The sequence below is a fragment of the Xyrauchen texanus genome, chromosome 13, assembly GCF_025860055.1.
Source record: "Xyrauchen texanus isolate HMW12.3.18 chromosome 13, RBS_HiC_50CHRs, whole genome shotgun sequence".
Taxonomy (NCBI): Eukaryota; Metazoa; Chordata; class Actinopteri; order Cypriniformes; family Catostomidae; genus Xyrauchen; species Xyrauchen texanus.
The window spans coordinates 39,111,601-39,134,531 of NC_068288.1; the positions used below are offsets into that span (position 1 = coordinate 39,111,601).

The 22,931-nt window shown below is 40.1% G+C and overlaps 1 protein-coding gene across 1 annotated transcript in view; it reads right to left on the minus strand.

Moving 5' to 3' along the window:
• Window positions 1–22,931, minus strand: part of LOC127654270 (immunoglobulin-like and fibronectin type III domain-containing protein 1) — a 36,852-nt gene continuing 13,921 nt past the window's right edge. Inside the window, exons 3-21 of the mRNA XM_052141392.1 lie at window positions 22,480–22,599; window positions 20,707–20,846; window positions 20,487–20,586; window positions 19,953–19,998; window positions 19,602–19,782; window positions 18,832–18,945; window positions 18,501–18,669; window positions 18,121–18,393; window positions 8,832–8,956; window positions 8,561–8,705; window positions 8,180–8,473; window positions 7,434–7,613; window positions 7,222–7,350; window positions 6,609–6,917; window positions 6,384–6,469; window positions 6,081–6,273; window positions 5,287–5,583; window positions 4,384–4,710; window positions 1–467 (exon numbers count right to left, since the gene is read on the minus strand). Of these exons, the coding sequence (XP_051997352.1) occupies window positions 463–467; window positions 4,384–4,710; window positions 5,287–5,583; window positions 6,081–6,273; window positions 6,384–6,469; window positions 6,609–6,917; window positions 7,222–7,350; window positions 7,434–7,613; window positions 8,180–8,473; window positions 8,561–8,705; window positions 8,832–8,956; window positions 18,121–18,393; window positions 18,501–18,669; window positions 18,832–18,945; window positions 19,602–19,782; window positions 19,953–19,998; window positions 20,487–20,586; window positions 20,707–20,846; window positions 22,480–22,599 (3,233 nt within the window). The 3' untranslated portion in view covers window positions 1–462. The remainder of the gene's footprint in view (window positions 468–4,383; window positions 4,711–5,286; window positions 5,584–6,080; window positions 6,274–6,383; window positions 6,470–6,608; window positions 6,918–7,221; window positions 7,351–7,433; window positions 7,614–8,179; window positions 8,474–8,560; window positions 8,706–8,831; window positions 8,957–18,120; window positions 18,394–18,500; window positions 18,670–18,831; window positions 18,946–19,601; window positions 19,783–19,952; window positions 19,999–20,486; window positions 20,587–20,706; window positions 20,847–22,479; window positions 22,600–22,931) is intronic.

A 22,931-nucleotide genomic window follows, 5' to 3' on the forward strand; every position in this document is an offset into this window, starting at 1 on the left:
TCTTAATATAGTGTAATTGCATTTTTGAAAGGTACATACTTCCAGAAGAACAAGAAGTAACAAATAAATAAATAAAATTTCATACAACAATAAAACCTCCAAAAACCTGAACAAATTTTAAAATCACTGTCAAACATTTTTAGATAAGCACATCATATTAAGCATTATCCACCATAGCAGCACCTTACAGATATGTGTTGTTATTAATGTAAAAGAAGACTATCAGGTTTTCATGCAGTTTATTACAGTAAGACAATATACAATCTTTCACATGCATTTGATTTTTGTCATCCACCTGAATTTGTCAAATAAAGCCAAACAGTCTAGAGCATTTCCACATGCCACATAACTTTTCCGAAAAGTACTCAGTACTGTACTTCTACAAAGAGACGATATCCGCAAAAAACAACAAAATAATGACTTGCAAGGAATATGGATTGATAACTGCATGATTTCATGGTTTTATTCTGAAAAAAAAAAGAAAAAAAAAGGTGAAGACAAATTCATGTACAATTATTTCTAAATGTGCTGAATTATTGTTATAACATAATATAAATGAACATATTCATAAGCATACTCAATCCACGAATTATAGAAATAGCATTCCCAGGCTACCTGGAGGTACTTTAGAAAAGAAGGTTTTTGGCAGATTTACTTGGAACACTGTCAACTGATCATAGTAAGGACTTGGGATGTCGATCTACCTAGCTAAAAAGACCAGCTTGGACCAGCATGAATTTTCAAGTTCCCTTTCTGTCACTTACTCAACGTTGTGTCGGTGAAGTGACACTAGGGGTCTCGCTTGAGAGCCTCAGTTGCCTCTGAGCTTTGAGAAAAGGCAAATGAGAATTGGCGAACAGAATTTGCATGTCCCTCCCCTGGACATACGAATATAAAAGGTGGGAATGGTGCATCTGTTTAGTCAGATTTTGTCTTCGACGCCGAGTGGTTGTGTGTAAATAAGCAGAAAAGAACATAAATCCTCTAAAAGAGTATAATTTTCTCTAAAAGAGTGACATATTTGTCATTTAATTTTTTAAAGATGCGTCTTTTTGAAGATACCTTTCCGCCTGTGTGTAGTTTGTGGATGCGGTAGATATCTCTCCACCGCTGACAGTCATAGGCACTGCCTCATGTGTCTGGGTAGCGATCACACCAAGGCAGCGTTTGTGGATGGTTCTTGTTCTCACTGTGAGAACTTGACCATGGCAACATTGCGGTCGCGGCTTACATTTCTGAAAGGAAACGCTACTCCAGCCGCCCCCTGTGTCGTGCCTTCCTCCCACGGGATGGAGATCGACCCGGCTGGTGATGGAGGTGATTTGGGGAGTTCAGTGGGCACGTATTCGCCGGGTAAAACCCCACGAACCTCCCGCCCCCCAGCATGCTAGTTTGCTTCCGTCCGGGTCCAAATGTGTCATTCGGACCCCCCAGGCGGGATGATGACGTTTCTGCTGCATTGGAGAGCGTTGCGGCGTCTTACACGGAGGACTCGACTGGGCTGCCACCTTCGGGTTGACCCGCCCAGTTTGAGGCCAACGCACAGATGGCAGACATGCTTGCCCGTGGCCGCTGTGAGCATGGGGCTGGACTAGAACCTTCCGTCCTTCCCTCAACCCTCGCGGCTAGATGAGTGGTTCCTTGGGTCAGGACGCCGCTCAAAGCCACACCCCCCCCCCCCGGTCCCCTTTTTCCCGGAAGTGTACGACGATCTGATGAGTCGTGGAGGGCACCTATTACTGCCTGTATCCGATCTTCTCGCTCGTCTTCTCTCACTACCCTCGACGGTGAGGCAGCCCCCAGATACACGGAGGTCCCCCAGGTGGACTAAGCGGTTGCGATGCACCTGTGCCCACAGAACGTGGCCACCTTGTGGGATCATCAAACACTCCCCTCCAAGGCATGCAGAACAACATTGTCCATGATGGCGAAAGCCTACGGAACCACTGGACAGGCCACCTCCACCCTGCATGCCATGGCACTCCTGCAAGTTCACTAGGCCAAGGCGCTAAAAGATCTGCACTTGGGTAGTCCTGATCCCAACTGCAGGAGCTGTGCTCAGCAACTGACCTCGCCCTCTGGGCCAAGAAGGTCACAGCGCGGGCACTCGGCCAGGCGATGGCCATCCTCGTGGTCCAGGAACGAAATCTGTGGATGAACATTGTTGAGATGTGTGACACTGACAAAGCATGTTTTCTCAATGCACCCATCTCCTAGCTCGCCCTATTCGGCGACACCGTCGAGGACTTCGCCCAGCAGTTCTTGGCGGTAAAGGATCAGTGCTCTCATTTCTGCACAGGAGGTTGGAGGGGCGGCTGTCCCCCTCCATCTTGAAGGTGTTGTAGCCTCTAATCCATCCCACCGTGATGCAGTGGACGTTAAGGCCCTGCGGGAGCACGACCTGGTCATCAGGTCCCTTAAGAGGCACCCGTAGACTGAATCCTCCTAGCACATTTCTGTTCCCCTCACAGGGTCTCTCTGCACCCCCTGTGGGCCCTCAGGAGAACCCCTTCGAGCCGCTAGACACAGTCAAGCTGTGTGCTCTCCTCTGAAGATGGCCCTCCTAATTCTGTTGGCTTCCATCTAGAGGGTCGCAGACCTGCAAGCGCCCTCTGCCAGTGACACCTCCCCGGAGCCCGGTCAGGGTCTTAGGGTGACGTGAGCATCTGTCGGACCTTGCCCAAGGTTCCTACGGCCCCCATATAGGGCCAGACAGTGAACCAGCAAGCGACTGTCCCTGGAGGAGGCAGACCCAGCCTTATCTTTTCCATGTCCGGTGTGTACTTTGCACACCTATTTTGGACCACACACTGAGCTCTAGATTATTCTGAGCAGCTCTTTGTCTGCTGTGGAGGACAGCGGAAAGGGACGCTGTCCCAAACAGAGGTTTGTCCACAAGGCCATCAACGCCCTTGCACCGGCCTTCTATACCCAGGCCGTGCCCGTCCCCATGTGGGTTCAAGCACGCTCTATGAGGAACGTAGCATTCTCGTGGGCACCGGAACCTCTGTAGCAGACATGGGCAGATCAGCGGGCTGGGCAACACCCAATACCTTTGTGAGATCAATAACCTCCGACAGTTGAGTCGGCCCTGGCCCGTGTTTCTTCAGGTCCGAGCACGTAGAATTCGGTAATACGGGACAGCTGACCAGGTGTACCACTTGCGCGGAGGAGGCGGAGGAATTCCCGACCACACTCACTACGGGTTCTAATTACTCTGTACTGGAATAGGTGCTCCACAGGCATCGGTCATCATGATTACCCCCTGTGTTGTATTTTCCACGGTACGGTCCCCCTGTCGGCGGACCCGTATCTCCCTTGGGCAGCTCCCTCTGCCCCTGGTCACTGTGTTTGTAGAGCTCTTCCCTCACCAGGTATGAACTTATTCCGCACCACTTCCATCTGTGGCTCTTAAGCCCATGTGACGCGTTTGCCACATGTGACCTCCCCAGGGCAGGATGTGGTCTGCGCAGTTTCTTTTCCCCCTGAAAGAATAGGAGTCGGAAAAGAACACCTTCCGCGATGCGTTTTATAGCGTTAGATGGCCCCAGCTGATTCTAACAGTCTTATGGTGAACATAGAGAGAGAAAATGCAGCGGCCGGCGCAGCCTGCTCCTATGCTTGGCACTCGCTTTATTACCCCCCCCCCCCCCAAGAGAGGGTGAACCTTAAAAGTGTATGACATAGAGAGAGAAAATGCAGCGGCCGGCGCAGCCTGCTCCTATGCTTGGCACGTCGCTTTATTACCCCCCCAAGAGAAGAGGGTGAACCTTAAAAGTGTATGACGTTTTTATGGGGTGTTATGGGGAAGGTTACGTGCAGCCTGGGGTGGTCTGCTCCTTTGGCACGCAACATCTTGCTTGCACCCGCATCAGCAGTTCACGTAACATGGTTCAGTGTCGTGGCTTTATTGAATAGGGACCCCTAGAGTCACATCACTGACACAATGTTGAGTGAGTGACAGTAGGGGAACGCCTAAGTTACTGCCATAACCTCCCTGATGGAGGGAACGAGTCATTGTGTCCCTCTTGCCACAACACCGTACCAAGCAGTGTAACGGACTAAACTTATTCTCGGCTCCTCAGTGCAAAACCTGACTAAACAGATGCATGATTCCCTCCTTTTATAGGCCTTTTCTCAAAGCTCAGAGGCAACTGAGGCTCTCAAGAGAGACCCCTAGTGTCACTTCACCCTCCATCAGGGAATGGTGGTTATGACAGTAACCTAGACGTTTTTCCCAGGCTGGTTTATGCTAGTTTAATGCTAGTTAAGAAGCATGGCGGTGACACCAGCATCCAAAGCACAACATACTGTATGTTGGGGACTAGCAATGCTGGTATTTTCAGCATTGTAATGGGAAGTATTCAATGCTAAAACTCTTACCTCTGACTGTGAGAATGGTGGAGCACTCTGCTCTTCCTAATGGGTTCTCAGCAATGATTTTGTACTCTCCAGTGTCTTTGGGTCCAACCCTGAGAATAAGCATGGAGCACACTCCACAGGTGTTAGTGATGTGGTAGTTGGTGTTGGTGTTGAGACTGACATTGTCACGGTACCAGGTAACATAGGGTGTGGGATTACCCCTCACTGCACAGCTCATGTAGCATTCATAGCCTTGTGGTGCTGAATGGATTTTCAGTGGGACCATAAATTTTGGAGGCCTCTCCAAGCTGCAGGTCTTAGACTCAGGCATGGCCAATGTGATTTTTTCTGAAAGATGAAGCAGATTGATATAAGTCTTAAAAAAGCCTAAAAAAAGGTTTATAAGGTTTTATACTTCATGTGTCAGTAACAAAGAGAGACTTGATGATGATGCAAATGTATACATGCAAAACACTATGGGTGGGTGGGGGGACCTGAAGCATCAATTTGATTGTAGTAATGTAAGTGTAAGCAGGGTGTTCAACAGTAATCAGACACCCCCTAGTAGCGCAGTGTCCATAAGATCAGAAAAAGCATATACTGTAGCCTACACTAGTGGTTCACAACCCAAAATTAGGCCACAGGTTTGATCTGGTACGGTCATAGCGGGGAAAATCATTGCTAAAAATAAAAAATATAGTGGAGCATACCATATAATCAAACATCTTAGTTCACTGTGATATACATTTTTTTTTTAAAGTTTGGTATTAAGGACATTTTTGTTACTTTTGTAAGATGTATAATTTTGTTGTGTTTTGTTGCCACTTGGTGCTGAAATAAAAACCAGTTGAAAATCACTGCTATACATACTGTAGTCAAATATTTTCATTTATAACCAATGTATTTGCTCCTCATATCACAAACCTTTCTTGCATGTGATTAGCCACTTTGGCGACTCAGAGTGGGCAGACAAGCCAATGTCATTTTTTGAGTAGACGCGGAAATGGTATTCTCTCCCTGGCATGATGTTACAGACTGTGAAGCGGTTGTTGAAGATGCAGTCTCCAACTGTGTTCCAAGTTCTCTTGCTGGAGTCTCTCTTGGTTACCATGTAATGCAGGCGATCATCACGTTTCTCATCTGGGGATGGTTCCCAGGAAACTGTCACAGTGCCCGGCACATTCTCATCCAACTCCACGGGACCTGGGGGCTTTGGCTCATCTGCATCAAATCAAGCCAATAGATCTTTCTAATCAGTATTGGTAGTTCAAAAGGTTATCTGTGGTATATTCATCCATAGAGAAAGCATGGCTTGAGTATCTTGTTGTATATTGAGTACAGTACACATTAACTATTTTAAGTAATGTTGTTTTCGAATAAAGGCTAAAGGTCGCTTCGTCTCGTTTTGTTTGTTACAGTGCAGACAAAGTTTGTTAACAGCACAGTATGCACAGACGGTCTGCGTGCAGCCCAGTTTTGTTAGATGGGTTTATGCTGGTCTAGCAGGTTGACCAGCATAGCAGTATGGTTCACCAGTAAAACCTGCTTTTTTATAGTGATGCTGGTTGACCAAGAAAGTCTTGATGGTTAAGCTTGTCAAGAAACCTTGTTGGAACACCAGCATCCAAAAAAAATTATAAATAATAAATAAATATGCTAGTGACTAGCTATGGTTTATACAGCAATGTAGACTAGACCCACTGATTCTCCAATCTTACCTGTTACTCTAATCTCAATACTAAAGGTCTCTTGACCCACAACGTTCTTGATTATTATTGTATAGATTCCTGAATCTGAACGCTCTGCAGATGGGATCAGAATCTGAGATCCTCCTTCAGCATTGCTGATGGTGGCACGTTTGGAGACAGGGATACCATCTTTAAGCCAGATGACATCAGGCCATGGGGAAGCCTAGAATAAAAGGCAGCAATATAGTATGTGTACAGTATAAGAATAACTCAGATGGATAATTTTAGATGTGGCCAAAGAATGTGAAAGTATGTTTTTTTAATGGCCCATACCTCAAAGTTGATGTTGAATCGTGCTGAATTTCCAGCTCTTACCACCATAAAGCTCTTTATTTTAGCATCTGTGAATCTTGGTCTCACTAAGAAATAAACAAAACAAAAAAAAACACTGAGTTGGTTGATATGACAAAGTACAGTGATTGAAAAGTGGATAATTGAAGGTGAATGTTATCTCGATTTGGCTTGCTGACCACTGACAATGCAATTTAAATTATTTACCTGGAGGAGGCATAGCCAAGACATAGTTATCCAGCTCCTGTGCTTCACCCTCTCCACCTGCATTGACGGCGATCACTCTAACCCAATACATGCCCATTGATTTCATTCCCTTTACAGTGTAAGTGGTCATGATGATAGCATTTGTGTTGCATCGATCCCATTCTGTGTTCTCAGCTGGCCGGACATCAACAAAGTAACCCTTGGCCTCATCTTGAACACCTGGCTCTTCTTTTGGTTTAGTCCAAGACAAGGACAAGTTAGTGTAGTTGGAATCTGTCACTTTGAGGTCTTTGACTTTTCCAGGGGGTTCTAATAGGAAAAAGAAACAACATTTATACATGGAAATAAAAATAAAATAAAAATCATATGACATACCATTAATATAATAGGGTGATGCACATCAAAGATTATAAAATAAATTTAAAGATGCTTCAGAAGAGTTCAAATGAGTAATTCCTTTCTTCTTACCTAAATCCACAATTTTAGCATATCTGGATAATGTTTGAAAATATGAAGCCTTGAGAATTCTTCTGCTGACAATTCAAATTTATGGGACCACAGTCAGCAATAGTTCCCTCTTTGATGTTAATGAGCAACCTGAGAAATTACTTACTTTTTGGATCCCTTGCAAACACGTATTCGGAGGGTGTACTGGGTTCACCAGCTCCAGATATGTTAATGGCTGACACACGGAACTCATATTCCATTCCTTCAATTACATCTTTTACAGCATATTTCTTTGCTGTGGATGGTACATGAGAGAAGAAGTTGTTGATTATTCTCAGATAGTTCAATGTAACGTGTGTAAAAATGTGAGATACAAACTTTTGATTGGTTCCTCTGGTGGATTGACAAGGCCCCATAAACTGCTGCCCTTCTTGCGTTTCTCCAAATTATAACCCAAAATATTGGTTCCTCCAGTATTGGCTGGTGGAGTCCATGTCAAGTTAATGCAGTCCTTGATGGCACTGACTACTTTAGGAACAGATGGCTGACCAGGATATGCTGGAAAGACAAATCACAGATTTGTGACCTTTCTTAATTTAATAAACTGAGTAATTATTCTCAGCAAGTACATCAGTTGAGTAAGTGGATTTTTATTGAATGGAAAATTCAACTTAAACTAAATATTGACATAATTTACCTTTAGTGCCAGCCTGAACATCCTCAGTCTCCATCAATTCACTGATACCCTCTTCAGTCTGGGCTCTGATACGGTAGCAGTATCTCCTGCCATGGTCAACATCAGAGTCTTTGTAGTAGGGTTCTCCTGGGATCTGGCCAATCTTCTTCCACGTGTTGCGTCCAATTTGATTGCGCTCGAGTACGTAATGTTTAATTGGGCAACCACCATCATCTTTTGGTGGTCTCCACTTAATCTCAATACAGTTGGAAGATGCTTCAACAATCTCCAGAGGTCCAAGTGGAGGGGTTGGTTTATCTAAATCAGGTATAAATTTGATCTTATCAGACATAAATAAATATTGGTGTGTAATTTTTAATTAATTTATCACCAAACCGTACTACGTTATTTTAAAAGACCCACTTTATTTATTCACTTTGTTACTTACCAAGTACAACTAAGTAAGAAAGAGCTTCAACGGTCCCAAACTCATTTTTTATTTTGATCTTTATCTCCCCGTTGTCTTTACGCTGTAATTTGTTGAGAAGGAGACAGCTTTCACCCTCTGAAATCTCAATCTTGCAGTTAGTGTCTGATGTAAGCTCCTCACCATCTTTATACCACTGAACTTTGCACGGCTCACGGCCAATATATGGCATTTTGAAGGTGGCTTTGTGATTGTGTTTGATCACAACAGGTTTAGCAAATTCTTCGACATCTTTGGAATCCAATCTTGGTGGATCTTTACAGAAAACGATTTTAACAAGTTTATACTTGAAATCCAACACATTACACATTTGCACAAACTAATAGAAGTTATAAAACAAACCTTCAACAACAATCACACATTCGGTTTTACGGCCATCAGCCTCAAATCTATAATTTCCGGCAAATTCTTCAGTGACTTTGTCGATATTCAGTTTATGAACAGCTCCGTCTTTGGTCATTGTCATACCCTCAGTGGAGGCAGTAATCTACAAAGTGTATAAAAATCAGTATGTATGTATATACTGTATGTATATGTACATATATATATATATATATATATATATATATATATATATATATATATATATGTATATGAATCATATTTTTGCTACCTCATTGCCATCTTTCGACCAGACCCCTTCACAATCAGCCTTGCTAAGTTTGCAGACCAGTTCAGCAGCCTCTCCCACAATAGCTTTGCAGTCCTCCAGGCCAGCAGAAAAGTGAACCCCAGGATCTGCAAGTGATTTGTGCCAAAAATTTGTATTTGTCTTTTTACTGTATGGCATGTAAAATGCATTCTTCACCCCTTACATGAGACTAAAATTCTACTTACCTGAAATGTATATTTTATCAGTAAAGCTATGTATTTCAGCATGCACTATGTTAAAACACGTTTAAATGTGAATGAAAGGTTAACAAAAAAAAATTGTAAAACAAATTAATATATCAGGTGACCGATTTCTTGTCATTGTCCAGTGTTTACTTTTTAAGAGACCATATCTTCTTTTAATTGATGTCATGGTGATTCATTCCAGTTATGAAGCATAATCCTGAAGCGCTATTACACTTTTTAGCCAAATTATTTTAACAGCATTGTACTGAATTTTTTCCATTGCAATAGCATATAATTAGTGTATAATTATCATGCACTGATGGTTCAAATTGTTTAGTGGTCACTAACTATTCATCAGCTATACTAGGGGCATATGCTTGTGATCCTGATTGTGGTGGTATTAGCATATAATCTTGCTATTATACAATTATAATGTCCAAGTTCTTGTGCTGAATTTCTTCTTAAACTGTTGAAAGTATGTTGGTCATGATCTTGCTCATAATATTTTCTTGCTGTGAAAATCTTCAGGTCTTCTGAGGCAGATAAAATCTACAAGTTTTATCTGTTTTATCTTCATGTGGAATTAAAGTTTGTGAAGTCATGTTAGCTTGCATTTATTATGATCTTATCTTGTCCAAGTTATCTGATCAGTGGGAAAATCAAAATGACACACAAACAATGCATAAGACACTGTGGCAGGGCAGAGGGCGGGGCCGGGTCGTGATCCTACCCGGTCCCGTATTAGGCTAATTATGCCTCTGTGAGGTTTAAAGGCTGACTGCAGAGGGCCGTGCGGGAGAGAGAGATCGTTAGCGGACATGTCCGTCGTATGTGTTTATGATGTCTTTTAAGTTTCTCATTAAAATATGATTTATATTGAAAAGCCGGTTCTCGCCTCCTCCTTTCCATTGAATACCTTTACAGACACATTTGTCACATTCAGATTGGGTGGGTGCCATTTGTAAACCAATTAAATTTGAATATATATATATATACAGTTCTCCTCTCACGCTCTCACTGATCTACACTACCAAGAAGCACCTCCCCGGACTTCTAACCACACACACCTGTTCCCCATTCCTCTCCATCATAGTTCTCTGTATATATAACCCTTAGTTCTTTGTTAGAATAAGACCAAGCCTTTGGACCAAGCAAAACACAAAAGTAAAAAACCAAACACAAAACATGTCCATGTCAACATGACGAAATAAATTATGTTTTTTTTCTCGATTTTTGGTTACCCACTGAACATGAGCAAGGCTGAACCTGGTCAATACCTGGATGGGAGACCTCCTGGGGAAAACAAAAGTTGCAGTTGGTTGAGGTGATTGTGAGCCCAGCAGGGGTTGCTCACCCTGTGGTTTGTGTGGGTCTTGATGTCCCTGTAAAATGTCTTGGACATTAAACTATAAAAAAGGCACCATCCTTCGATTGTGATGTTAAACGTATTTTCTCAGCTTGGTTTTCCCTTTTTTCAAATACTATTACTCTGGTGTCCTAGCCACTTTTGCCAATTGGCCTCTATCAATCATGGCCTCAAAAAAAAAAAAAAAAAAAAATTACCAAACCCTGCACTCTTCTCCACTGATTTCCACATTCTTAATTACAACACTTTAAGTGCAATTTACTTACAAATGTCAAGAAAAGTAGTAATTGTTTATTATTATTATTATCATCATCATCACAGTGTTGTGAAAGACTGATATTTAATAAAAAGGTGAAAGTACAAAAAATGGATATTAGTGGTTGGATAACTTTGTTAATTATTGTATGATGACATTGGATTAGACCCAGCACACAGTAATGATTGAAGCTTTAAATCAATGGTAAATTCTTTCTTGTTCTAAACAACTTTGAAGAAAGTCATTGCTTCCATGCAACTGTCAGTACAACTTCAACCATCTCTTACCAACAACAGTTTGTAGAACCTCAAGAACTTGCTTTGAACGGCCTGAACGCTTGCCAACTTCACTTGACTCCTCTTTGGCACCTTCAGCACCTTTGTCCTCATCTGCAGCTTTATCACTGCCATCTGATGAGCCCCCGAAACCTGGTGGATTCCCAGGGCCAGGTGGATTACCAGCACCTGATGCACTACCACACCCTGGTGGGTTCCCAGAACCTGAAGGATTGTCAGAACCTGATTGGTTTCCTGAACCTGGAGGGTTACCTGAACCTGATGGATTACCGGAACCTGATGGGTTGCCAGAACCTGATGGGTTGCCAGAACCTGATGAGTTGCTGGACCCTGATGGTTTTTCTTTATCTGATGGGTTACCGCCACCTTCAGTTATTTTGTTTGGTCAGTCGGTGATGAGCATTTTGATGATTGATGTTAATATAATAAAGAGGGTTGAAATGGACAAAAAGAATATGAAGAACAAAACAAAAAATAAACATTAAGAGAACAGTGACCAAAGCCACCACAAAAAATATCAAACACAAACAAACAAACAAAAAACAACATTGTCAGAGATAGTCAGTCACTTGTTTAAAGTGAGTGTATCTACATTTTATCACAATGTCATTGTGGTCACCTTACATAGTGTCCTAACCAGATGCAACACAATAATGTGACAAGAGATAAAAGCTGTCTCTTCCATGTAATTATTATAATAATTGTATTTTTTGTCCTAACCAGCCACAACCTTGATTAGCAAAAGGAAATCTTTGTCTGTCTATTTTTTTTTTTGCGCCATCGTCCGTGTTTTCCCCGCCCAACAAACAACTCTAAATATCTTTTGATTAGCTGCAATTGCATCATACCATGCAGAATTTCACGTTCAGGGTAAACAGACATATTTTGTTTGAAATATCACAACACTGAAAAATAGGTTCCAAGGCACACTTCAGTTGTTAGATAAAACTGCCTTCATTGGATTGGCTATATCATAGTAGAAACAATCTTAAAAGTTGTTCAAAAGGTGTTGCATTGTGCCTGATTAGGATGTATTGTTATTACACTGTGCCCTAATAAGGCATAATGTAGCAACTCATCAGAAATAAATCACATCTCTTCCATGATAATCCAAACCAGTCATTTCAACAGCATTGCATGACTGTTTCTATTTTTGACACATTGTACTGGGTGACCCATCCACAGAGAAATCTAATTGGTCCAATACTTTGCTCATTTTATATGTATGTTAAACATCACACATGGTCTGATTGGCTGTGATAATGTCACTTTACAAAGCATTTAGCTTTTAGTGAGGATAGGAAATTTAGAGTCCATGACAGTCAAAACTTGTCACTTTGCACCTGGTTAGGGTTGTTAAGCATAATAATTATGATTTAGCTGAATTTTCAAATTGCTGTACATTGCCTTAAGAAATTATCTAAATAAAATTATTACAATCAAGCTTTATATGCCATAGTACTAATAATGACTATACTATCTAATAAGTGTTTAACAAGCCTCAGGTGAGTTGTTAAACAACATGGCTTAACAATGCTGTCAGTCTCTGATGTCTGATTCACAGTATGTAACATGGACACTGAAAAAACAAACTAACAAATAGACAAATGAACACCACACAGTATAGTTACATGTAAAACACATAAATGAAACAAACACATAAACAAGACAGACAAGACGAGTCTATTAACACTAAACACAAATAGCACATTTAACATAATTTTTTGCAAATGTGTTGAAGAGAACATACATCTGGAAAAAAATCACTTTGGTGGAACGTTAGTGGATAAAGAATGTGATAAAGAAAATGTATGTGGTTTATTTTTATGGAGAAGTAGTGTTATAAGTTTTTAAATGTTTTTATTAGTTTTGTGATTATAGTTTTTAAATCAATCCTCTGCTTTTTTATCTTTGTGCTAAACTGTTAAATTATTACTTAAGACATCTTAACCACACTAATTATTAATTAGCATGCCTTAATAGTCAGAGTAGGAATATTTGTAAGATATTAAATATGTTGTTAATATCACATCAAATCCTTGACTCTATGGATGTCCTGTTAAGGTTTTACCATGCTCTCCAGTAAAAGACAGTTGTTTGTGTTAATGTCCATATTTACTTTCAAAGACACGCCAATAACCATGTAGTTCTATAATCTCATCAAATGGCTTCAATAGAGATGAGACATTCCTCTTCATGCGGGTTTAGTGTTTTCAGCCCACACTCTTACCAATCACTGTGTCGGGTATCAGAGGACCTTGCCTCACACGAGTACGGCCCACAGCTTCCCCTTCCTGCTTACAATGCTCACTGCTCTCATCTGGAACTGTGCTGGGTTTGTTTGGGTTTCCTATCATGATTTGTGATGTAAACTGTAAATTAATCAACATATGATGTGTGGCACCAGTATTATAATGTGTATTTGTGTCCCACTTCTATGGCTTTAGACATTAACCTATGCATTCTGGCTAATGGAGCAAAAAATATGTTGGATATGTTGTGATTATTGTATGTGTATGTACTGTGTAAGATCAGCTTACAAGCTAACAGTTAAAATATTAAAGGACGTTGAGCTTTGCTAAAACAGTTACTATATACCTCAAATTGTAACAAAAAAAAAATGAAGAATAGTTTGTGATTGTAAATAAAAGTGTATCCGTAAAAGACGTTCTTGCTTTTAAAGCATATAATAATTAGAAGGAAATAAGTAATATTACAATACTTTGTTGTTAATGTGACTGTGTGTGATTGATTTGTTGATTCTACAGACAATAAATGGCAGTTTGTTTCACGTTGTAAGCAATTACTGTGATCAAAAGTGAGCTGTAAAAAATATCTAACCCTTATAAATAGTTTTGTTGGTGTCACCCAATGCATTCTGGCGCTTACAGGTTCGCCACCTGGTCCCTGAAAGGGGTTGTGGGAACCTTGGGCACGTATCCCTCATACCCGTAGGTAGAAGGACCGTGTCTGAAACGTAGGTCATGGTCATGTCCTCGCAGTGAGGACATGAACCATCCACGAATGCTGACTCCGCAAGTGTGGTAACCAGACATCGACCGCAACCAGGAAATAAACACAAACGGAAAGGCATCTTGAAAAAGACGCTTTTAAAAAGAAACCAGACGCCACTCTTTTAGAGAAATATTACTCTTTTTTGCAGCGTCAAACCTTTTATACCCGTATGTCCGGGGGAGTGGAATGCAAATTCCATACGCCAATTTCCATTGGCCTTTTCTCAAGATCAGAGATGTCTGGGCTCTGCAGGAACGAGCCCTAGTGTCATCTCATCGACACAACATTGAGTGAGTGACAGATAGGGAAAGTGGTATTTGCTTTGAATAAATTCAAAAGGTCTAAATTTGAATTGCCTTTCTAGACTTTGTCTATTCTATAAGACACAATCACTGCCATGCTACATGTTTATTTTAAAATAGAGATGAAATCACCACCCTGATATTAAAATCTAATTTTTAACAGTGATGAACTATGTAGCATTGACATAAATAGTAAAAGTAGTAACGTGCAATTGTTACCTTTAAAGAGCAATTTTTTACCCTCAAAATATGTTTTGTTGGTGTAACCTAATGTATTTAGATTGATTCAGTGATGTGGAATAATAATTTTGACTTTTTTTCTGAAACCAGTTAATTTATATGTTACCACAATTAAGCTTTTAGATCAACCTTTTATTTTTTAATTGTACATTTAAAATATTTAGTCAGATAACTTAATACATGTTCTTTATGTGATGACATCTAAATTAACCAAATGTATTCAATTAAAATTATTATTTAATCTGACAGTACATTGTAAAATCACAAAAAGTGATTTATATAGGTTAGATAAAGCAGAAATCATTGGAGTAGCAACTGCTGGTTATAACTTTTTTCAGTGTAGAATCCATGCCCAGTGGTGTGTAACTCCTTACCTATGATAGTCTCAGGCACAAGAGGTCCTTCTCTCTGAAGTTTCTTGTCTCCATCTTCACCTCCTGCATTTTCACCGCTTCCTCCTGAACCATCAGCTCTTGCATCTCCTGCTCCTCCAGTCCCTCTGGCTTTTACGGTCACATTGGCTCCTCCAGCTCCTGAAGCCCCTTCAGCCCTTGTGTATCCTCCCGCTCCTCCCTCACCAGTAGCTACTACAGCCCTCACAGCTCCTACATCTACTGCACCATCACCTCCAGCTCCACTATTCGCAAGACCTGCTGCTGCAGCAGCTGCTTGAACAGCCAGCGCAGCTGCTGCTGCAGCTTTCTCTGCACTCAGGCCATCATTTATGGCCTTGAGTTCTGCCTGTTTCCTGGCCCGCTCCTCAGCATCTGTTTTGGCTTTTGCTGCTGCGGCCCGTGATGCTGCCTCTGCTGCAGCTTTAGCTTCTGCCTCGGAAATGCCTTTGGCTTTTGCTGCAGCAAGAGCATCCTCAGCAGCTTTAGCAGCAGCTGCATCCGCTGCAGCTGCGGCCGCTGCAGCTGCAGCCATCTGAGCTGCCACTCTTGCTGCTTCAGCTTCAGCTGCAGCTCTTGCTCTGGCTTCAGCCGCTGCTGCTTCTCGTTCAGCCTGGAGCTTTTTAGCAGCCTCTATTGCTTCTGCCATCTCCTTCTTGTTTTTCTCTACTTGCTCTGCAGCAATCTTCTCTAGATCAGCACCACCACCACCAGCCTGTGTGGTTTTACGAGCCTTCTTCTTGCCCTTTGATGCAGGATCATTGCCAGCTGGTGTGGACGAAATATTGTAAACAGATTCAGAGCATCAAATAACAAAACATTTGTCACTAAACCTATAGCACATTTATGACAATATATTAATTCAAAAAGTCTCATGACAACTTGTAATAATTCATATGAAATGGGGAAATAAGACGATATCATATATCTTGCCTCGTACAATATGGGAACAACTTGAGACCAGACAATCAACAATTAGAATTTCAAATTGATACAATACAGAACCTTATTTAGGTTCATTGTTTGGGTAAGAGCTTAGACTTTATGGTTAGGTTCATGGTTGTGGTTTGGTTTAAGGATTACATTTTGGACAAAACATAAGAACGCTTGTTTCTCTTTTTTTTGTGGTACGCAACAGTAATTTGCCTATTAAAATTACTGTTATGTTTAGAGTTTGGATAAGGTGTTAAAATTAATGGATAGGTTTATGTTTGTGTTTGGGGTTAAACCTAGGAAAACTCAAAATAATGTTGTTTGTTGGTTCATTCGTTTTTTTTCTCCATGGAAGTACAAGTTGTACATTTTTTGTACAAGCCAACTCTAAAAAAAAAATATTATAAAATATATAATCAGTATAACAGGTTGAGTGAATTGAAAATTTTAGTGCATAATCTCAAATATTTCATATTTGACAAACACACACACACACACACACACACACACACACACACACACACACACACACACACACACACACACACACACACACACACACACACACATATATATATATATATATATATATATATATATATATATAGTGCATCCGACAAGTATTCACAGCGCTTCACTTTTTCCACATTTTGTTATGTTACAGCCTTGTTCCAAAATGGATTAAATTCATTATTTTCCTCAAAATTCTACAAACAATACTCCATAATGACAACTTGAAAGAAGTTTGTTTGAAATCTTTGCAAATGTATTAAAAATAAAAACGAATAAAATCACATGTACAGAAGTATTCACAGCCTTTGCCATGACACTCAAAATTGAGTTCAGGTGCATCCTGTTTCCACTGATCATCCTTGAGATGTTTCTACAACTTGAGTGGAGTCCACCTGTGGTAAATTCAGTTGATTGAACATGATTTGGAAAGGCACACACCTGTCTATATAAGGTCCCACAGTTAACAGTGCATGTCAGAGCACAAACCAAGCCACGAAGTACAAGGAATTGTCTGTAGACCTCTGAGACAGGATTGTGTCGAGGCACAGATCTGGGGAAGGGTACAGAAAATGTTCTGCAGCATTGAAGGTCCCAATGAGCACAGTGGCCTCCATCATCTGTAAATGGAAGAAGTTTGGAACCTCCAGGACTCTTCCTACAGCTGGCTGCCCGGCCAAACTGAGCGATCGGGGGAAAAGAGCCTTAGTCAGGGAGGTGACCAAGAACCCGATGGTCACTCTGACAGAGCTCCAGCGTTTCTCTGTGGAGAGAGGAGAACCTTCCAGAAGAACAACTATCTCTGCAGCACTCCACCAATCAGGTCTGTATGGTAGAGTGGCCAGAAGGAAGCTACTCCTCTGTAAAAGGCACATGATAGCCTGCCTGGAGTTTGCCAAAAGACACCTGAAGGACTCTCAGACCATGAGAAACAAAATTCTCTGGTCTGATGAACACTTTGACCTGAAAGGCCAGCATCATGCTGTGGGGATGTTTTTCAGTGGCAGGAACTGGGAGACTAGTGCAATGTACAGAGACATCCTTAATGAAAACCTGATCCAGAGTGCTCTGGACCTCAGAATGGGGTGAAGGTTCACCTTCCAACAGGACAACGACCATAAGCACACGACCAAGATAACAAAGGAGTGGCTATGGGACAACTCTGTGAATCTCCTTGAGTGTCCCAGCCAGAGCCCAGACTTGAACCCGATTGAACATCTCTGGAGGGATCTGAAAATGGCTGTGCTCCCGACACTCCCCATCCAACCTGATGGAGCTTGAGAGGTCCTGCAAAGAAGAATGGGAGAAACTGCCCAAAAATAGGTGTGCCAAGCTTGTAGCATCATACACAACAAAACTTGAGGCTGTAATTGGTGCCAAAGGTGCTTCAACAAAGTATTCAGCAAAGGCTGTGAATACTTATGTACATGTGATTTGTTTCATTTTTTATTTTTAATAAATTTGCAAAGATTTCAAACCAACTTTTTCATGTTGTCATTACTGGGTATTGTTTGTAGACTTCGGAGGAAAATAATGAATTTAATCAATTTTGAAATAAGGCTGTAACATAACAAAATGTGGAAAAAGTGAAGCTCTGTGAATACTTTCCAGATGCAATGTATATATATTTAATACTAAGATATTCTGTTTTTTTTTTCAAGATTTAAATGGAAAAATCCCAGATTCTCCATGTGGTGTGAGACTTTTGGACTGTTTTTCTAATAATCAAAAAACTTTGAGCTTTCTTGTACTTACCTTCTACAATCAGCCAAGCACTGCAAGACTTAATGCCGGCAAGAGCAGCATAAATTCCTGCATCCACTGGCATACAATCAACAATTTTCAGCCGGTGGACCAGTTTATCCTCTGAAGAAGTAATCTCATATTTCTCATTGTTAGTGAGCGGAGTATTCTTTAGGGTCCAGATAATCTCATTAATGGGCTGAGTTAAAACACACTCAAAGAGGGCATCCTCTCTCTCCTGGGCCTTCACCTCCTTAATCTTTAGTGCAAAGTCCACTGGGGGAACTGCATGGTAAATATGGAAAACACACACCTTAGCTGTCAATCCATAACAGTATAATGCATTCTGTGGCAGTTAATTGACAAATATTCATGCACTGTTGAAACCTTACTCTTGAAATCTGTGGAAAAGATATTGACACCCTCAATGTCCACTTGGTAAATTCCAGCATCATCAGGACTGAGATTTTTAACGGTGAAGACGTACTTTTTGCCGACTTGTTTCAGACAATGCTTCATTTCTAAATCAGCATCTTTGCTGAATGGAATCATGACACCATCCTGAAAGAAAGGAGAAGAGCAACTGTGACTCGATCAGGATGTATGTATTTGCAAGTTTTTTTAATGTGATTCACTGACTTGAGGTAAGTTCGTGACTAGCATAAGCCTATGTGTGATTCGCACCTTACGTATGATTCACCTCCTCTGATTCACAGTTCTCACCTTGTAGAGAAAAATGCGACTGTTGGGGTCTTTGAGCTCCAATTCCATTTCAAAGGTTGCAGCATCCTCAGATTTCACCTCAATGGGTTTCAGATTGCTGATATGTTGGATGAACTAAATCATGGAAACAAAAATAAAATGTGTATCCAGAATTGTGTATCCACTGGTATAAAATGAGAAACCATTTGTTTGAGAAACTAGCAGTAATTTCCCTAACATGAATAGTTCGTTAAAAAAATGAAAATTATGTCATTTACTTGTACAGTATGCTCATGTCGTTTTCACCGAAAATCTTGCCCCGCTCGCATTCATAAAAGTTCATCAGAACATTAGATGTTCGCATGTTCTCGAGAAACCATTTTTACGAGTTTTTGTGTGAACATATGAATGTGCAGTCTTTGAGCATGAACAATAATGAACATGGTCAAGGAGAGCTAGGGAATGATGTCAACATTTTCACAGAATGACTACTTAAATTTTGGCCTGTTCCTCACAGTCTCTTTGATTTTACATCAGATTCAGAATATAGTGCATGAGTTGTTTGGGCTACTTTTATAACATTTTTATGGTACTTTTGCATCATTTGTTAAGTTTGCAAGCTCCAGTCCCAATTCGTCATCATAGCATGAAAAACCAGGATGACCAGGACATTCTTCAAATATATCCTTTTGTGCACTAAAAAAAGTGGTACAGGTTTGGTGACATGAATGTAAGTATATGATTAAAAATGTTTCATTTTTGGGCAAACTATTCCTTTAAAAGGACTCTACCTCTGCCTGCTCCTCTTCTCTTTCCTTCTTCATCTCAACCAGTTTCTTCAGCATGCCACGGAAATTAGTGATACCATACTCAGCACAAATACGTTCATAGTCTTTCTTGTCAGAACTCAGTAACAGATCCCATACAGCCTCGTCGATGTCACCTTCCTTTTTCTCCTCTTTTTTGCCAGCACTTAGGTTGTGGTAGATTTCGATAACAATGAATTTCAGGCCAAACAAATAGGATTAACAGGGGTAGCATAGGTGATTTTTAATATGAGCTGGTCCATTCAACTATGGAAAGAATTATATGTATGTACTATAAGCATTAATGTGTAATATAATGGAAAAAAAATGTCTCACCTTCTCCTGAGCTTTTTTCTAAATTCTTTTGGGTCATCTGCTACAGCTTCAAAATGCAACAAAAGAAAAGAATGTTTGCATGTCATTTCCAATGACATATATATCCTGAGAAATCACTCTTGTCTCTGTGACAGCAAAAAAAAAAAAAGTGTCTGGAGAGAATCCTGTCAATCACATTTGGATGTTCAGCTAAGCTGAAATGTCTATGAAGGGTGGGATTTTGGAGAGAGAGTGTGTGTGGTTCAAGGAATCTAGATGGTTTATTTATGTGGCTAGGTGTAGCGGTAGTAAGTCAAATGACTGAAATCACTTACAGCACCTTTAAGAAAATCAGCTTATACAATTTTGTGTTAAACATATCTTACCTCCTCTAGATTTTTGCAATTCTTTGTCCTTTTTGAATCCAACTAAGAAGGAAGGGGAAGGGGAGGGGCACAACATTTTAGTACTAGTTCTACTATTTAAAACATTTCCAATGAGAAACAACTTGCACTCAATGAAGTAACAAAATTGTGTTCCCTAAGATTACCATACCTTCAATGATATTTAGGACAACAGTGCAAACAGCCTTTCCATACTCATTTGAAGCATAGCATTTGTAAGTATCAGCTTCATCGCCACTTACTTTAGGTATCTGCGAAAGTAAATCATAATAAAATCAGGTTATGTCAATTAATCTTTGTAAATGATCATAAAGAGAATTTAAATGTTTTGCACTAATTTTGAAGAAAGTCTTAAAGTAGCAGGCCCATACCTCCAAAGTATGCTCTTTAATTGCAGGGTCATATTTGATCTGAAACTTTTGAGGATCATTCATTTCTCCTTTGGCTCTTCGCCATGTTACAGTAGGCGCCGGGTCTCCAATCACTTTGGCTTTAAAAATTGCTAGCTTTCCTGTTTTATGAAATTTGACATTATACATTTTTATACAGAGTATGACAAAACAAAATCAATACTATTTACAAGAATGAGAGAATACCTTCTTGTACACTACCAGTTAGAAATTTGGACACACTTTTTACTTGTTTGAATTTTGGTTTATTATGGGCTGATCTTATGAAAATGATGTGACTGTGGCGACATTTTAGCAAAATGATATTGCCTTGTTCCTTATGTTTTGTGGCAATTCCGTGGTGAAATGTTCATTGTGTGGTGCTAAAAGCGAGTTAAGATTTCTCCAAACACATGAGGTTTTTAAGGTTAATGCTTTATTGATTTTTAAATCAACAAAACCTACCTCCCTACCCTAAACCTTGAACCTAACTGATAATATCATAAAGGCAAACGTGAGTCATTTTGTGGTGCTTTTATAACACTTTGGCTCACATGCTTTACGGGACTCATTCCTCAATATTTTGCATTGCTAGTGCAAGGCTCTCTGTTTGAATGATCTTGTAAATATTATTGGTTAATACAAACGTTAAAATGTATTCCCTTACAAGTCATGTGCTATAGTATAAGTGTACAGATGCCATAAGAGAACATTGTGGAAAGAACACGGTGAAACGTAAGTGTTTATGAACTGATAATCTGCCGTTTTCCTTTTTGTGGTTTTGTGTGAAATTGGATAAAAGTCTTTGTTGGAGCATCTCTAGTAGTAAACCAGAAAATTGCAACGATAGGTACAACGAGCCACATTCAAATCAATTGCAAATATCAAGGCTACACATAGTAACGTGTTTCTATGAGACCAGGTTGCAAATGGTTTGATCTAAAGCAAGGGTCTTCAACAGGAGGTACGCAAATTATTATTTGATCCACTATTGACACTTGTAATAATCACACACATGCGAGTAATAGCTAGAGATAAGTGTATGAATTATAATCCATTGACATGTTGACCTGCATGCCAAAACGTCCTCTTTATTTTTAATCCTGGCTCATATTCGCGTATCCTGTTGTATTTAATTAATAACTGATTAAAACACTAAACACTATTGAAGTGTGACGAAATTCAATACTTTAGTAGTAATAAAGAATGAGGTGTGTTCAAACTTTTGACTGGTAGTGTGTGTTATTTCCAAGAAGAAATGGTTAAAATGGCTGATGATAATCTTTCCTGATACTCTCGCAGTTTTACATTCAAAGCATCAACAAAGTGAGAATGTAAAATATTTTTTCTGTCCAATATGGGCAGACTAAAGGATAAAAATTCAGAGCTTGAGAGGTCATAAATTATTATACGCATAAATTAAGGCACATTTCTGTGCTTGCTCTTTGCATTTCGAAAAATTGTGAAATATGATATATGCTATTTGGTTTCTCTACCTCTCTGCATATATAGCCGTGGTCAAATGTTAAAGCTGGAAGACATGCCGTGACAATCACTCATGTTGAACACAAGTTAAGTCTGTGTAGCTGTACAGCTTCAATTTATAGGGCTGTAAATATGCTCTGTATGTTCTCTTAGGTTGTGAATTTCATACTCAATATCCTTTACATCAAACTTTTAACTGTTGCCTCTGACCATATGGACTTTCACACAAAGTTTCCACTTCTGTAGATTCTTCTTTTTTTCTGTGTTTACCTTCTTGAATGGTTAAAGCGATGGGTTTACGTGTGAAGTCGGGAGTAGTCTTCCCCTCAGGAAGTTCCTCAACGTACTGTGTAATCATAACACCAGGGACCTTAGATCTCCTTTTGATGCCTGAGAGAATCCATATTCAGAGTACAATGTAAGAACATTGGGGAAACATACCAACACAGCAGGTGTAGAGGCAAGTAACAACATATGCTGAAAAAAATGTCTGTTGATTTAATTATTAAGTCTGAATGTTTATTGCAAAACATTTGACAAAACTGTGGGTATATGATTGTATACATTTGAAATGGGGAACAAAATGTTCCTTGTTATATTTAAGGTATACAATTATATGTTCACTAAAGAAAGTCTTGCGAGTCCAAATACATTTTTGTGGTAATCAACTTTATGCAACAACTGCTGTCGATTGAGATTAACTTGTATTGAACCTGGAATAA